The sequence below is a fragment of the Helianthus annuus genome, chromosome 12 (assembly GCF_002127325.2).
Source record: "Helianthus annuus cultivar XRQ/B chromosome 12, HanXRQr2.0-SUNRISE, whole genome shotgun sequence".
NCBI classification, from domain to species: Eukaryota; Viridiplantae; Streptophyta; class Magnoliopsida; order Asterales; family Asteraceae; genus Helianthus; species Helianthus annuus.
This window is the reverse complement of record NC_035444.2, coordinates 38493778-38512127: the sequence shown is the minus strand read 5'-3', so window position 1 is coordinate 38512127 and position 18350 is coordinate 38493778. Positions and strand designations below refer to the sequence as shown.

Here is an 18350-nt window from a genome sequence, read left to right as displayed (position 1 = left end):
CTGTGTCCAAACCCTCAAGGGTATCAGATACTATCACATAATCCTTGTATCTACGGAAAGAAGAGTGAGAGATACCTGCCGCCTGCGGCACCAGATGAGGCACAATAGTGACCTCTGGTATTTTCTTCTGGCGAAAGCGCACGCCTTTCACCACTTGTCTTTTAGGCACACCCTTCGCGTCAGGATCCCCTAAGGCCCCAAGATCACCTGCATGGAAACCATCCAAAAGATGAGTCGATGAAACCATTATTGTTATCACAAGTAAAAAGGATTCCTATATATACCTTTGCCTCGCGGCAACTCAACTGCCAATGCGGCCTCAGTAGGCACCCGGAAGTTACCTCGAATGATGACATTAAACTCATCCTCGTCATCCGCACAAACAACTGTTTCAACCTGACCCCCGAAATCCGGGGCAAACATCCTCCATAAGGGAGCATCCTCTGATAGCAAACGCACAAGTCAGTAACGCATACGGGGATAAGAAAAGTTAAACAAATGAAAAGTACGTACCACCACTTTTCTCCCGCACCACGGGCTTTGACTTCTTGTTCCTCCTTGTCAGCATCATGCGCAACACCCACAACTGTGTGTTGCTCAGCTTCACCCACTCAATGGTCTGCAACTGCGGAAACCACTCCACCGTCTTTACACTAGGGACCGCAATGGTCTCTGTTATAATCGTCTCGGTCACGTTCTGAAACGTCATATTCGCAACAACTGCAGCAGCCTTGATGTAAAAGAACTTCATTTTCCACTTCGTCATACCCTTGGGAGGAGTCATCAGTTTGGGACTACCATCTCGTTGACGGAAAGAAAAGAACCCCAAGGATACCGTCATTTGATAAAACCGTCGGAAATCTCCAACAGAAGGCTCTATGCCAAGAGCACGAAAGGTTGATTCAAAATTTCGAATCCGAATCATACCCAACGGACTCAGTTGAGAAATGTGGATCTTGTACCACTCCAAAACCTCAACAACAAAAACAGTCAAAGGTAACCGGAGATTACAGTCACCAAAAAAGTCTGCCCACATGGTAACATAACCGGCCGGAGCATCGGCACCGGTGTCACCCTCCGATAGGTAAAGGGCCCCATATTCTGGGGGCATTTGGACGTCAAGAATCAGACGATTAAAGGACTTCCTGGTCCACTTTAGCACCGGTAAACCACCACCGGTGGCTCCCCCCTTCTTCCTCTGCCACCACCGGCGATGAAGGCTCCGGGTTTTCACCTTCCACGTTATGTGGACTTGATGGTTCAGCCATCAGAAATATCGAAGAAACGGAAGAAAGTGAGTGGAAAAACTCAACTCAACCTCACCGGAAGTTCAAGAAATATCGTCGGATAAGACAAAGAAATGTTCTCTCACTGGCAAATTTTTGAAATTTCGAACAAGTGAGGGGAAACCACGAACGGTTTCCCCTTATATACCCATCGCAATTAATGTGGAGGGAGAAAACGAATCATCACGTTCAAAAAGAACGAATTACGCGACACCACGTGTCAAGCGCCGTTTCCGCTGACGGTTATCAAGCGCGCGTGGCCGCCCACGCGCCTGACATAGGAGACGTTTACACTCCTTGCTACAGTGCATTTAATGCCTCGGGCAGTGCAAATGTCCTTTCATTTCAGCACATGCCAGAAAATCTCACCAACTTCCACCAACTCACACGTGCGCTCAGCCACGTATGCAACAAAAAGCGACTACCTTATCCAATTACAAGCGGCATGCGGTTCCTCTGGTACCACACCATAACCCATACCGCATGTCATTTTTTTACATACCCCTAAAAATAGGCAAAAATATATATCTCCACATTATAAGGGGGTATAATACATGTCCGCACTACCCACGAGCACACGTGGAATATGCGGAAATGACACACACGAGCCCGTTCAGGTGTGTCAGATACTCAGAACCAGCGTTGTTCTTTGGACTGAACCGCATCTCAGAAACAGGTAAACCGCATTGCCTTCATTCTCTTCAAGCTTCAAATCCCTCCTGTCCGGTTCACAACCACAGAGGGTGCATGCACCCCTTCTTTAACAAGAAGAAGGAAGGGAATATACGCGTGCGCACATCAGCAACCCTGACTCCTGAACCTTCAAGAGCCACATCGGAGCAACACACCCGTTTCGAGCGAATATGGGAATGCAAAACCGCAGACACTCATGAGTCGCTGCGGACATAACCATAGCTTCCGCAAATGGTTGTTACGGAAGAGCCACAACTAACTCCACATCGAGGAACGAAACTACTTCAAGGAAAAACTCCTCGGTATTGGAGCGTGAAGGAAGGTGCCTAAGGAAGAGATGCGGACGAGATCCCCAATGATCATACGAGCCCTTGTCGAACAACAAGCGATCGAACAAACGGTAACAAGTCTGCTTATGACTTTGTTACCCTACTTGTAAGTTGGATAGAATAAACAATGGTAGGCATTACCATGCCTATGATCATGTTTATTTGACCGTTATCCAGAATCACATTGTTCGACCAAACATGGCCAACAATGTCAAGCAACGAGGTAACCGCAAAGGACGTGCGGTTACTTGAGAGCTAATGGGAAGAACATGAACACCCCACGAAAGGAATCATCATTAGATATCCAATCAGGGGAGCAACATGCTCTCTTCTTCATTCACCACTTCAAAGGTTGGTTCGAAGTTTGTGCACACCTTCAACCACCATCTCAGAGATTGGTTCGAAGTTTGTACACTTCCTCCAACTAATTCCCATGGTTCGGCACACCAACAGGTGGCAACCAGCCAAAGGCTGAGAATTTCGCATCAGACGAAACATTTTCACCGGTACGGAAGAGGCGTCAAATGACCCTTCCAGACCTCCAGCTTGATTTACAAACAGAGAAGACCATCCACATGGTCTAGGATCTTCTCCAGATTCCAAACTACCTTCTAAACACCATAGTCCAGTACTCCTCCCACATACAACTTGTATGTGGCAGCAACACTAGACTGGGGGGACTTGAAGGGGTATGGTCCCAGATCTCGCGTCAACATCGACCGCGAGTGACCATTACCCTTATCAAAACCCCCACCAGCCAACAACCTACTTGTGCCCATGCGAGAACGCGTCGACACAAGGGTTGAATCCAATCTATCTAGTGATGAAGGAGGACTTACCTGGAACAGGAGAACGGTAGAGTGATGCGACATAGCATCACATCTGGTGTATGAAAACGGAAATATTCACAGCGATGCGGCCTCGCACCGCGTCCGGTGAACACTTCTATCAATACAAGGAAGCTGGATAACAGCAACAGTCACCACAGGCGACGATGCGGCCAGCACCGCATCTCGCGTATTTCTTAATCACAAGCAAGAGACGCGATAACATCAGATGTTACCGCAGGCAGCGATGCGGCTCGCACCGCATCCTATACGCTCAACAAGTGGGACTGACACCACAGTGCAAGTGGAACCAATGGCAGTCACCTGTCAGGTCTACGTAAGCGACAGACTGACGTGGCGTCGTCTCCCCGGCCGACATGTCTGACACACCTGCAAAGGTGCAGCATGCCGTCAGTCTATCCATCCACCTCCTCCTTCACTCCTCGTCTATAAATACCAACCCCAAACCAGGTTTGAGGTATCTCTTCACAACTCTCTCACTACTACTACTATCTTACTTTGCTTCCCAAGCAAATTACTGATTCTCACGCCGGAGAGTGGTAACAAGGAGCACCCCCCCACCCCATCCTCCTTGTTACGAGTCACGGTTTGTTTCCTTGTGCAGGAGATCAACCCACCGGTGATCCAGCCAGCGATCCTCGAGAGGAAGGGATTAACCCTTCTTGACGAGACCAGTGAGCTAACCCTGCCCGGTTAACCATTGTTTAATCAACACCCTTGAATTTCTAATACATGTTGGTATAAATGTTATTCCATCATTGTTTTACGTCACAGAGTCACACAGTGTTAGAAAAATTTATTTTATGTTTTTCTTAGTTTTGGTGGTAGTTCGATGACTACTTAATATGGTCGTCATTCGATGACTGTTTTTTTTTTTTTTCATTATAGGTAAGGTTAGGCTACAAAGTCCAAAACTCTTAAAAAGCGTGATAACTCTCTATAGGTATCGTGTTTTAAATTTTAAAAATGATGTTTTAGATTGTTTTAGCATTATATTACATTGGAAAAACACAAAACATAATAATTTAAACATAATTAAATGTATTCTAGACTTGAAATTTAAAACACACAGATTAACTCTTGGCATCGTGTTTCAACTTTCATGTGTATAATAAATTTGATGTTTTTTAAATTGCTACGTGTAAGACCCGTCTCAAATAAATATATAAAAACATTTTGCCAAAAGATTAAATGTTTTTAAAACATAAGCTACACAAGATAGCAATAATTCGATTCAAAATACAAGTTCACATGTTTTACGTTTCAAAAACATTATACCAAAGATGGAAGCTAACGATCATTCGAAGGGTGTTCGGTTCTTGACGTGGCTTCATCTTCATCCGGGGTCTTCACTTCGTAAATACCTATCATACGATTTCACAAACAATTAGCAATTTTAAATTTTTAACGAAAATGCCAAACACAAGAAAACAAAACAATTTTTCTAAACAGGGTGCCCAGTGCGTCGCGGAGGGGCAACCCAGCTCCCTCGCGTGGCGCAGGAGAGCAAAAACTTTGACTTTTGTTGACTGGATACTTCGCGCGTTGCAGAGGATCATGACCTCTCCCCCACGCGACGTGGGAGAGCCACTTTTACATAAAGTTACTAGAGTTGGCAATACTTACCCTTAGCCAATATTTTACCAAATTTGCACCAATTTCCATCCAAAGTGAACTCAATTTCAAATTTTTTTGCTTTACATAAAGTTTTTCCCTTATATTATAAGCCCGAATACGTTACCCGGGCCCGGATTCTATAAGTTCTCACTTTTCTCATTCGGTTTGGTGTTTATTACCCAAATCGAATCGTTAGGAGGCGTTACGCATCTTGATTTGTGCCTTCCATTTTCTTATTGAATTTTCCTCATTTCTTCCAACCATAATCTTCACTATGGTTGATTTTTCTTGGATAAAACCTTAATGCTCACTTAGTTCTTTTGATTTGGCATTTTACCCAAATTAACCCGTTACGAGACTTTGAGCTATTTAGCTCAAGTCCTCTACAATCCTTAACAAGGTTTCTTATCTTTTTCCTCATCACGATGAAAATCATGATGGGTAACTTGGACTACACCTCGGATTCTATGACCCTGCGTGTCACATATACCTTGGTTTTACATGTACGTTAATTAGTTTATGACCCTATAGACCATAAACAACCCGTTTGGTTCGCCCTTGTGGTTTTCGTCATCTACGAGTGACAGCCATCCTCTTTTATAATTCTTATTCATTTTCACCATGGTCCATGACCACTTTTAACTCCATTAGGAAACACCTCTGTTTCCATGACCATGCAGGTCATTTATGCTTCGGTTTTACATGTCATATATACGATTTGTTTAAAACATATCTTTCTTCACTTATCCTAAAAAGGAATTCACCAATCAACTCTTTTAGTATTTCAGCTTAGTAACATCAAAATAAATTCATTATTAACAACGTAACATTATAGCTACGTACCTTATGGCTTTTAGTTGAGACGAGCGTCCTTCCTGGCTTGGCCTCCTGGAGCTTCACTTGAGTTGCCTATAGTTTACAACCCAAGTGGTTGTTAGGATACAAAATCATTCATAGCCTTTCATCAATACTTGCAAACAACCATTCATGGGATTCTCACGAAGGATTTTCATGAGTTATTAACAAATACTTTTCACTTAGGTATTTTATCAAACATTTGGTGAACATTGTTTTCAAGGTATTCAATTAGCTTAGTTTGCTAACTTCTACCACTTTTTATCAACTCTAACTAGTTCAATCATTCACTAGGAACCAAATTAACATGTAAATTCAGTTACCAAAGCTATTACATTTAATTATTACACATGAATTTGGGGCCTTTCACACTTAGGTTAAAACCTAGTTCACCTTATACTTGGATAATCATCCAAATATGTCATAGATCAAATACTTCACATAATCAACAAATATGATAATCATAAACACTCCTACAATCATCTACACACATCCTTATGGTGATTAAATCACTAGACCTTCTTACTTTATGGATTTCTCCTATACTAAGGAATCCATCAAAAGTGAAATTATGATATGTACGTTTTAGGTTTAGTCACAGTGTTGCAGAAGTTGCTAGGCGCTCCCTAGTTGGCCGAGTGGGGAGTTGGGAGTACTCGGAGATGTTAAATATAAAGAAATTAATTATTGGATATTTTATATGTGTCATAATAAGCGTAGTCCCGAGTAGTCGTCGAGTAGGCCGAGTAGTTGGCCAAGTAATCCGAGTAGTCGTTGAGTATTCCAAGGTTCCCACCAAGTATTGACTGAGAATTCATGTCAAAACTATCATTATTCATGTCAAAATTAGCATAACTCATGTCAAAATTAGCATAGACGCCGAGTAGTCGCTGAGTAGTTGACCGAGTAATCCGAGTAGTCGTTGAGTATTCCATGGTTCCCACTAAGTATTTGACTGAGTATTCTGGGTAGTTGGCCGAGTATTCGGAGTAGTCCCCGAGTAGGCCGAGTTTGAGCGCCTCCGACTTATAAAGGCCGACTTGTAGTACTTCTACAAGGTATGGTTACGAGTATCGAGTAGTCGCCGAGTACTCGGCCTTGAAATCCGACTTTTACAACACTGGGTTTAAATGATATTGTGTAATCTAAATCTTCAATTATACAGAAGAAAAATTGCTTGGTTTATGATAGGATATTGAAGGTGGATGGGGCTGTTCTTTGGAGTTGGAGCTGGTCGACTAGCCCGGTGTCGGTCGATCAAGTGGCTGAGTTGGTAGAGTGTGTTAATTTGCTGCAAGAGGTGTCGGTTTCGGAGGAGAAAGATGGCTGGATTTAGACGCTGGAAAAGTCGGGTTCTTTTTCTACGGGGTCGGTCAAAATGGAGGCGGTGAAGGAGGTGGGTTCGGAGTCTTCGTGCTCGTTTATTAGATGCCGCTGGGTCCCTGCGAAGTGTAACATTCTTATATGGATGTCGTGTTTGGACCGTATCCCGACTAGACAAGCGTTAGCCAGGAGGAACTTTAGTATTGATTCGGAGGATTGTGTTTTATGCGGAGAAGCGATAGAATCGTGGATCACATTTTCTCGGCTTGTGAGGTCTCGCATCAGTTCTGGAGTCGGTTTTGTATATGGGCGAAAATTCCTAAGTTTTTTGTTTTCGGACCTTATGGAGGTGCGGAATTTCGATGCGGTTCGTAAAGAGGCTATGGAAATCATTCAGGGTCTTATTTATGTGGGTTGTTGGTGTATTTGGAAAGCGAGGAATAACAAGTTATTTTCTAATGGGGAGGGGAAAAGCGAGGATATTTTTGGGGAGGTTAGATCTTTAGGTTTCTTTTGGTTTAAGTGTCGGTCGAAGATTGGCTCTGTAGATTGGTAAGAACGGTGTAAGTATCCCCTGTATATGTTGTAGTGTGTGGTGCGGCCTTGTTTTTTGCCTGGCCGGCCGGTGTTTTTATTGAAATTTACCTTCCAAAAAAAATCAAACCCCCTTTGATTTCAGTTCCAAATTTGTTGAATTTGTGTATGCTAGTTTGAAGAGGGTTTCACTCGTGTCTCTCTTAAAATTGACACACACACATGCAAGTATGTTTTCTTTTTTTCCACTTTAAATACTTACTACTTTCGTTCATTCCGCGTTTCAATCCCTATGGTCCAGTTTTGTTATAATAAGCCACCCATTTTATTAACAAAAAACATGTTTTTAACTAGGTTAAATATTCCTAGTTACTATACTTATGACAATTATCACAATAACCGGATAAAAACAAAAATTAGAATTTTGGGGTGTTACACTATGTTTTTGTGTTTCTATATGTGATACCATCTCAAAAGAATCTAAAGTACCATGCCTAAAATTTAAAACATAATGCCTTATAGAGTGTCTACATTTTTAGGATGGAATAATGGATTTTAACAATCTCAATTATGCGCGTTGACCGGCAATGGTTCCAACTTCAAAAAATTCCACTGGCAGTCTCATATTTTCACATATTGGCCTTCCGACGACCTTAATTCTGTACTAAGCAATCATGTGCAACTTCACCATCTCTAGCTAGTACACAAACTTATGACCCTGCGCAGAGCCGTCCCCGAAAACTCTCGAAAAAATTTAGGCCTCAGGCGACGAAAAGAACTGGGCCCAAAATTATGGTTAAGGTGAATGAATTACAAAAATAAAAACTTAGTGATGGAGCAAAGACTCGAACTTGAGATCTTTACATTATTTTGAGATGGTTTTTGCCACTACACTACCAATATTTTTTTACATAATAAATGGATGAATATACTAAATATATAATTTAATAAATATATACAAGCTTATAAAGACTTTTCGGGCCCTTTGAAATTTTGGGCCTCAGGCGTTGGCACGGATTTACCGGGCCCAGAGCCGGCCCTGACCCTGCGGTGTCTCAAACATCATGACTTAATGATGCTTGAACAATTCTAATGACCTTTTACACTATTTGGTTAGCGTTATTGTCAACTACCATGAAATGTATCATCAAAGCACTTCAAAAACCCAAGAGTAATATATGAAGAGTTTGACATAAAAACATACAAGAGCTAAAAAAAATCATACAATTTTGCAGAGGAAAACACATTATCATATATCTTTTGTGTTACCAATCTTATGGCAAGCAATCTCGTTTACAGCAAAAATAGTTTTTAAACTTTTAGGGCATGTTTGGCTAAACTTTTTGAAACAACTTATTGACTTATTGGCTTTTTGAAAAGTCATAAGCTACAAAATGATGTTTGACAACCAGGTTGTATGTGAGGGGGAAAAGTAACTTTTTCAAAAAGTCACCCCATACTGACTTTTCCAAAAAACCAATAAGTCAATAATTTGTTTTCAAAAAGCTTAGCCAAACATGCCCTTATAACATGGAATGGAAGTTAAGAGGTACGAAGGCCAGTAGGGGGAGTGGTGTATACATGCCTTTTTGTATAATAAAACAAATGGCACACATGCCACAACAACCGACTTCAACGCCGTAATTCACAAACGCACGTTCAATAATCGAACTACAAACTGTCAAATATACACACACCATGTGCACACAGACACACAGTTGTCTGCCCCCACAAAATTTATCCTATGTTCTTAACCACCTTAATGGCTTAATCCAGATCCTTCGAACGCGTATAACATTTCTTGAGGTGTTAAATATGATTTAATATATTATACTTTTTTACTTTAAAAAATCATTCAAAATAATTGTGGTATATTAATGTACAATATTGTCCTCCATTACTTTGTCAAATGATTGTTATTGAAAGTGTTTCAATTTTCGTACATCTAAGTCCATGTAATTGTCTATTACTATCAAGAGTATATGTAGTTAGTGAAATATATATATTATCATCATCGTCGTCATCATCATACTCAGTAAATCCAGCAAAGCTAAGATATAGTTTGAGAAGGAATACAGAGACTACTTCCAATGAGACCCTCGGCTCAATAGTAGTTTTGTATCAAGCATTGGACATGAGACACATAACACTCAGCAATCGGGACAAAGACCGCTTTGGGCATGTTTCCCCTGTCTTTCAGCTATCAACAACGCCACCACATGATGCATGATTAGTCGTCGGTGCTAAGCCGCTTTTAACGTTATTTTCACGAAACTAGTAAAATAACGTTAAAATTAGTTTAATTTCACTTTTGTCCCATCGCACACCGCAAGCAGGGCGTATAAAAATATATTTAATGCTATTTTCTAATTGTTCAAAATTTGATATAATGATATGTAATTTTTTTTTTTGCATGAAAAAATTATATAATCATATTTAGACCATCTTTGGAATTTATATAACAATCTTAGGTTTTACAAAAGATAACATTTTGTTATTAGCTACAAAATGTGCATTAAGTCGCATTTTAAGTAGCCTTGAGCTACATATCAAATACGTACCAAAACGAAAGTCAGACAAGCTTGGACTTTCGATACGCTAATCCTTAACCAAACCTTCAAATGAAATTTCCTTTAATATATGCAAACTAATGGAATAGTAGGACACTACGTAACTAACCACACGTAGTCGTCCCGACTAATTAAAATAAAGTGAAGAGTATTAACGTGGGACAATTCACTTGATAGAGACACTTATCTTTAAAAGGTAAGATCGCAGGTTTAAACTTGTGCAAAAGAAGTATATATTAAAGATTATTGGTGTAAAATATAAAAAGAGTAACATTTAGCGTTAAAAAAATAAATTCAAAGTTACATGTCAAGCCCTATCTTGAAATAGAGTTAATGTTGACCATACCAATGCAAATTTAATGCAAATCAATTCTAAAAGTATAGCATTTCCTTGAGGTATAGAGGGCACTTTAAAACCATGCGAAGTATCCAAACTGAATCAATCACTCACATAATGACACCTCATTTTTACCCAAATTAAACTCAAAGTATCCAAATCAATTATAGTAATGTTCCTAAACTATCGAACATATATTTTTACTCAAACTACCCAAGTATCGTTTCTCTCTTTGGATTCATGAACCAAAAGGATTTCCCAATTGCACTACCCGAACCAATTGTGACTCTGTTTTAGAAGTACCAGAATACCCGATTGTACTACCCAAAGGTGTCGCCCCTTACACCCTTATACACCCTTGTGACTTTTTATTATTTTTTTAATTTTTTTTATCAAGTAATTTGCATGACTAAATTAATTGGATAATCAAGAATCCTTTGAGAAAAGAAAGGGAAATAATTTATCTCACATTATAGAATCTTCTTGCTGAGTTAAGATTCCATACAAATCTTATTTAATGTAAAAACAATAAGAACAAATCCTAAGCGGTAATTAATTGAATTAAAGGCTATGATCGATTACAAATCATTATTAATAATAACTATGTAATTGATGAGATTAAATTGTGGTTCAGTCATTTTATCATTTTCTATTAACTAATTTTTTTATATACTTTGGTATTTTATTAAAAAGATTATATCGCAAAAACAACAATTTTTTTATCTTTAAAATGAATATAATATTGCTATATATTTTAAAAAAATTACAAAATAGTGTTTTATAAATGTGCTGATAATTACAGCCAGCAAATATACAAGTAACACATGAATTTATATAATCAACACATACATATATAATTATAATAAGCACATATACTAGCACATACGTATACAATGATAACTAACACATAATCTATATAAGCAACACATGAGTTTGTATAACCAACACATACATATATAATTATAAACAACACATATACGAGCAACACATGAAATTGTATAATCAACACATGAATTCGTATAATCAACACATGAATTTAAAGCTACTTCCATGATTTTAGGAATTCTTAGAAACCTACTCTAAGCTAAAATACAAAAAGGCCCTTGATACATAAATTAGAGGGATGACATGTGATGGATTGTGAATGATTCTTATAGTTTTACACAAAATAGAATTTATATATGATCATACCACTATTCTTGCTACCCTTGCCTTTAAGGTTACGTTACTTATACATTATGTATGACACATGGAAAAAGGGGATGTTCTACTTCATGCTTGAAGAAGTAACTAAGTGCACGAAAAGTGAAGAAAGAGAGATAACACTCTCTAAGGGAGCTTGGAGTGGAACTCCCGAGCCACTCAGGACGTGCGGTAATAAGGGGTAACACCACCCCGTGGATCTTTTCTGAGCCAAAAGTAGTATTTCCAAGCATGATGTGTTTCCCGGATCCCCTGATGGTTTTTGAACGCTAAGTAGTCATTGGTAACAACTAATTACAAAGGAAAAGTTTAAGTTATTTAAAAATATAAGCATATTCAACTAAATACTTTTCTTTCACAAAAATGTAACATCCGGTATAATTTCATCAAGTTATAACGCGACAAGTGTCCAAATTCTTCGCATAATTTCGATTTGTGAAAGGGGAGGGAACAAAATCGTCATAAAGGGGTATGGAATAAATCAGAGGGACTAAAGTTACAAAAAGACAAAATTTCACCTTCTGGGGTCCCTAACGGACTGCAAGGGGTAACCCCTTATGGTCCGCAAGGGGTTTAAATCCCCGGCACGCCCAAGGTCCTTACGGACCACAAGGCAAAGTTATTACGGTCCGTAAGGCCTTCGCTGATAGCAAACATTTAATTGTCAGCTGCAGCTTCACTGTTTGCCACCTATCTCGCGATTTTTGCCACCTTAATTCTCAGTTCAACATCTGGAATGACACTAAGCAACTCCTAGACACTTCAGCACACACTTGTCATGATCTAGAAGCTCTTGTTTGCTATAAATAGCCTTCATTGTTAAACATTTTGATCACACATTCACAATCAGTCTAAACATTTCTCTTGGAGCTTCAATGGAGATTAGGAGCTGCTCTCAAGTATTCTCTGTAGTCAACAAGTCTAGTAATTCTTTCAGTTTGGTTCATTTCATTTATTTAGCTAGTATTCAACTAAAAGTCAAACCGTTTGACTTCTAGTTTGACTTTCAGTTCTAACCATTTTGGTCAAGTCAAAGTTCGAATCGAACTTTCCTACGTGATCGTAATACTGAAGGTACGAGTCCCTTGAGATCATACACTTTGACAATCACGTTAAGTAGGCGAAATAACGAGTCAAACATTTTATATATAAAAGTAAAAACTCAAAAATCGGCGTTTTGCGATAAATGAATTTCTAAGTATCAAAGCTACATGTTTTGACATTATAACAGTTTGTATTAACTTATAAAACTTATTTAGACATGGCCAACTTGTTAATTTCAGTTTAGCACTCATTCTTATGTCAAAAGTCAAGCAATTTGACTTTTCCTTTGACTTTCGTTTCTTATCCATTTGGTCTACTTTAGAACCCAATCAAGGCATGTTATGTACCATAATATTATAGGAAATAACCCTCTGAGGTTATACCTTTTGGTCATATCGTTTGAAGGGTTATTTGACGAGTCAACCAAATATATTTTTAAAAATGTCAAAAATGTCATTTGGCGTGAAAACGGTTTTAAAACCTAAGAGGCATATAATTTGACCTTGCAACTGATCATACAATGTCTAAAATTATATTTTGACATAACGGACTCGTTTACCCGTTTGGTCTACTTTAGAACCCAATCAAGGCATGTTATGTGACCATAATATTATAGGGAATAACCCTCTGAGGTTATACCTTTTGGTCATATCGTGTGAAGGGTTATTTGACGAGTTAACCAAATATATTTTTAAAAATGTAAAAAATGTCCTTTGGCGTAAAAACGGTTTTAAAACCTAAGAGGCATATAATTTGACCTTGCAATTGATCATATAATGTCTTAAATTATATTTTGACATAATGGACTCGTTATAGACCCGTTCGACCTCCCGATGCCGTATTTACGCACATGACTAGTTTAAATATATAAAATATATAAAATAGTCGAATTGGGTTTAAACCTTTCAAAATCACTCCAAATCAGAATGTTTGGTTAAATAGCCCATATCCAACGAGGCTTCACACTCAGAAGGGTATAAACCACATTCTACTCGGTCAACGTTTAATCTAGCGACACCGACCTATATTCTAAGTAATGGGTCAAGTTATAGAACTTACTAAATGACTCGTTAACATTCTAACAAATATGTATATATATATATATATATATATATATATATATATATCTTTTTATTCTGGACTATAGAGCCCTCTAGATAATCGTGCCTAGGATTTACAACTTGAATTACGACTTTGCTTCAAAGAATTTAACTAACAGTTTATTTGCTATCAAAGGTGGCAGTAGCCACTTGGAGCGGGTTTTATATAAATGAGCGAATTCTTTCTTAAATATAAGAACCTGATTAATTCGTTTTGCTTGAATAACATTAAACACTAGAGGTTAATGGTATCGTGTCCGGACATTCCGACTCATCAATTAGGAATGACCATATAAAATATGCGTAGGGTAGTAGGCATATACCCGGAAGACGTTATATATAAAGATGGTGTGTACAATCACATATCGGCATAGATTTCTGGTACCCGACTGTATTGACAAGCATGTAAAACTGGTGGAAAGAAATCTATCCCAAGAAATACTTAATGAATACCTATGGGTTATCATATATATATATATATATATACCAAATGATTTATAAAATGATTTTAAAATGAGTCGGTTAATTGTATTTACCAGTGAAAACTGACGTATTTTCAAAAGACTGAACCGCAGGTAGTGGAGCTTGATATTAGGCTGGAAATGGTTCGGCTAAAGAAAAAGCTTTGAAATGTGCGACTCCACAGCTTAAAGGCCTATGATGTCCTAAGCTAGTTTTAATTCTGATCCTACCTTGTGGGATTTATATCGAACAGTTTGTGTAATTTAATTTAATAAATTTCAAGCTTTTATATTTATTAATTTATCAGATTTAACTTCAGCTGCCAAATGTGATAATATTATCAATCGCCACGCATAAACCCACCGATCGGGTCCACCAAAAATTGGGTGTGACAAAAAAAATTATACCTCTCTCACAATCTCGCAACAATAGCATAAAGAGTTTAGATTGACGCTGAAGAAGTAGCCTTTGCCATGGCTTGGGTGAATCGGTCCGAGGACATTGTGCTCGGAATTGAAGCATTTAGGAGATCAATGTTAGAGCGATTATGTCAACGTACAATTGAGTGAATCTGATTGCTCGGTCCACAAACTCACTTCGAACTAGAGGGGTTTCAATCATAAGTTACCAAATTCAACCAAATCTTCAACTAAATGGTATAAAATTATGTTCCTGGTGTTACTTATTTTGTACGCATACTTTTTACATGTTTATATACATTTTTCTAATAACTTAGATGAAGGATCGCCGTAGTAGGCAAACAGAGGAAGGTATAACTCGCAAGACCCTTCGTGAGTACAAAGTCACTACTATTACAATGAATTCAATTACATGTGGTCGTGGGAGATTTTAACAAATCATCCCAATTAATAGTGGATGTTTTAATACGTTTGTGAAATTTTATAAAACATCTTTTTTTAAAATTATAATAAAAAATAATTTAAATTAAAACATATAAACATAATATGTAGAATTGAGTGCAATATTCATGCACCATGGAAATTAATATATAGATAATTTTATAAAACATTGTATTATGTTAGCATTCACGACTCGGTTTTAAGTAAAATTTATATTAAGACGTAGATAAAAATTAGGACTTCGTAGTCATATACCCGAAATTTTATAAAACATCATTTTTTTAAATTATAATAAAAAATAATTTATGTTTAAAACATACAAACATAATATGTAGAATTGAGTGGACTATTCATTCATCATGGAAATTAATATATAGATAAAGTATTAAAAAACTATATATTATTATAAAATTAAAATTACTATTCACGAATGTTCATCAACAATATATAAAAATAATAAATATAGTAATAAAGTATTATAATATTGAAATAATAAAGTATTAAAAAACTATATATTATTATAAAATTTAAATTACTATTTATAATGTTCATAAACAATATATATATATAATATATATATAATTTAGTATTATATTTATGTTTATTATTTTAAAAAAAAATAAATTACTTTTTGAGTCTACGTGTTTTAGTGGTTTTAACTACTTAAGTCTAAAATAAAAATAAAAAAAGTTAACGCATTGAGTTCCTGGTTTTTCATTTTATAACCCTTTGAGTTAGGAGAGGAGCTTAGTGGGAACCGGGGGGTGCACCGGCCCTCTCCAATGTTTCAGTTAGAAATGTAAGATTTCCCATTTCTCGTCCGAATATTTTAAAATTATATAGGATCGCCCCCCAATAATTTTGCCTAAATATTTATACATTATATGAATTGGGCCCCATGCCCCCCCCCCCCCCCCCCCCCCACAAAACTTTTGGTCAAGCTCCGCCACTGCTTTGAGCCCAAATTACTAACTCTGTTAGATATTCCTAGTTAGTTTTTGTGAAATGACCAAAGTACCCTTACAATTAAAAAATAATTGCACTTACTATTCTCACATCCCTATATCTTATTCTCACACCTCTTTTAACTCTCTCTCTCTCTATATATATCTATATATATAATAAATGAATTAGATGTGGGACACGTGTCCCTACATCATGCAACTAGATAGATAATTTTGGCGGGAAACACTAGGAACAACTAGATATTCGCATTCGGATCCCGTGTTGGGTATCCATATGAGGTTTGGTGACCCGAGTATATAAAGAATTAAACAAAAACCCTAACTCAATGAAACCTATCAATTCTCCCATCTAGATCGGCCGCCTCCGGTGGTTCTACTCCAGCTCACACAATGTTCAATCTTTTATTCATTGATTCATGATCATCCTATATGATTCAAGGTTTGTATTCTGTATATTTTGTTTCACTCATGATTTCTCCTAATTTCAGGTTTTACATTCGATGATTAATGTATGTAGGGTTTACATCCGTTGATTCTTGATCATCGTAACTGATTCAACCTTTGTATGTTTCGTATTTTATTTCACTTTTCATTTCTCCTATTCTTATTTCACTTTTCGTAGACCATATATTCACCACTAATTGTTCTTTTTAATGTATTTAGGTTTTACATCCGCTGATCGATTTCACAATTATGTTTGAAGGATTTTGTTGAAGTCTGTGTTTTATTTATTTATAAATCACATATAATGGTGTTGTTTATCCTCCAGGTATAGATACGTATCAGTAAAAACTGGTATGTGACTTATTAGTATAGATTAGTATAGATTTGTGTATTACTTTGTCTTTACATCTGTTCGTTATTCCGTAGATAGTATCAGATGTGCAATTCTACAATTTTGATCTTTTTAATTTTTGCAGGCTGCTGTTACTCTTTATGTGTACCCAATTTTTAAATTGATATGTTATTTTAAATTTTAGCAGTCCGGTTACATGAATGGTAAGAACGTCGAAGTTCATGTGGTTCTTCTTGTCCATTTTTTTGCACGGTAAACATCTATTCATGTATCAATTAAAATATATTAATCAACTATATTTTTTCAATACACATATTATACAGATTTAATAAATCTTCTATGTATGTTTTTTTGAACTTCTATGTATGTTTTTTTGAATTTTGTATATGATTATACAGAAAAAACTGACGTTATAAATACAATGTAAATCTTTATATTAATGGCATGATTTTTAAAATAAATCAAAACTTAAAAAACTAGGAAATTGAATCTTCTATATATGAAATGTAACCGACAGTCATTTCTTAAAATAAACTTGATTGATGGTCGTTTTTTAACTTCCAAAAATACTTAACAATCATTCCAAAAAATTAACATTGTGTAGTTTATAAATTAGTTTACGGATTAAGAGCTAATAATTTTATACCACTTCAATGGAGAACAATAAGATTACTATGTTCCGGTCACTCGATGCTCACATAACTAACTACACCATCAAGGCGAAGATCATATCATTGTGGCATAAAAAAATGAATGGTGATGAAAAGCAAATATATCGAGTTGATATGGTTTTGATGGATGAGGAGGTTAATATTTTTATTTTATTTTATGAAACTTCCTAATAATTTATTATAGATTATTTGTTATGCATCTTGATGAACTTAAATACATTATGTAATTTTGATTTCAGGGTTCATTTATGCAATGTAGTTGTTTGAACAAGCTTTTCAAACGCTTCCTCAAGCATTTGGTTGTTGATGACTGTTTATTGATTTACAAACCATCTCTTGCGAAAGATACTACAAAGATAAAGGTTACGGGAAAAGATCAGAAGCTATCTTTGTATCCATTCAGTTCTGTTCTGAAAATAGAGAATTGGTCTGGCCCTCGCTACTACTTTCGTTTCACTGATTTTAAATCTGTGTTGACCAAAAAAGTTCCAGCTAATACTCCTATAGGTATGGATTATTAACCAGTTATATTTAACTGTTCTGTATTTTTATCAAGAAAATGTTAATACTTTTTAAATAGTGAAACGTATATTAAACTAACACATTGTTCTGTTTCGTAGATTTTCTTGGATACGTGGTTGTGTCTTATCCTATTGAGGATGTGGATAAAAAGGATGGCACTAAAACCAAACGAATGAACCTAACTCTCAAAGATCTCCAGTAGTCACTTTAAATACATTACATATATATACATATATATAGATTTCATATTATATAAGTTTGTATTCTTAAAATGTAAACAATTTATTGTACAGTGATACCAAGATTAGTCTTACATTATGGGACAACTATGCAAT

At 36.7% G+C, this 18350-nt stretch overlaps 1 protein-coding gene across 1 annotated transcript; it reads left to right on the top strand.

Annotated features, from left to right (window-relative positions):
* Nucleotides 1-7006: 7006 nt before the first annotated feature.
* Nucleotides 7007-7507, top strand: LOC110892729. The gene has a single exon (XM_022139880.1). The coding sequence runs from the start codon at nucleotides 7007-7009 to the stop codon at nucleotides 7505-7507; it is 501 nt and encodes a 166-aa protein (XP_021995572.1).
* The last annotated feature ends 10843 nt before the right edge of the window (nucleotides 7508-18350 follow it).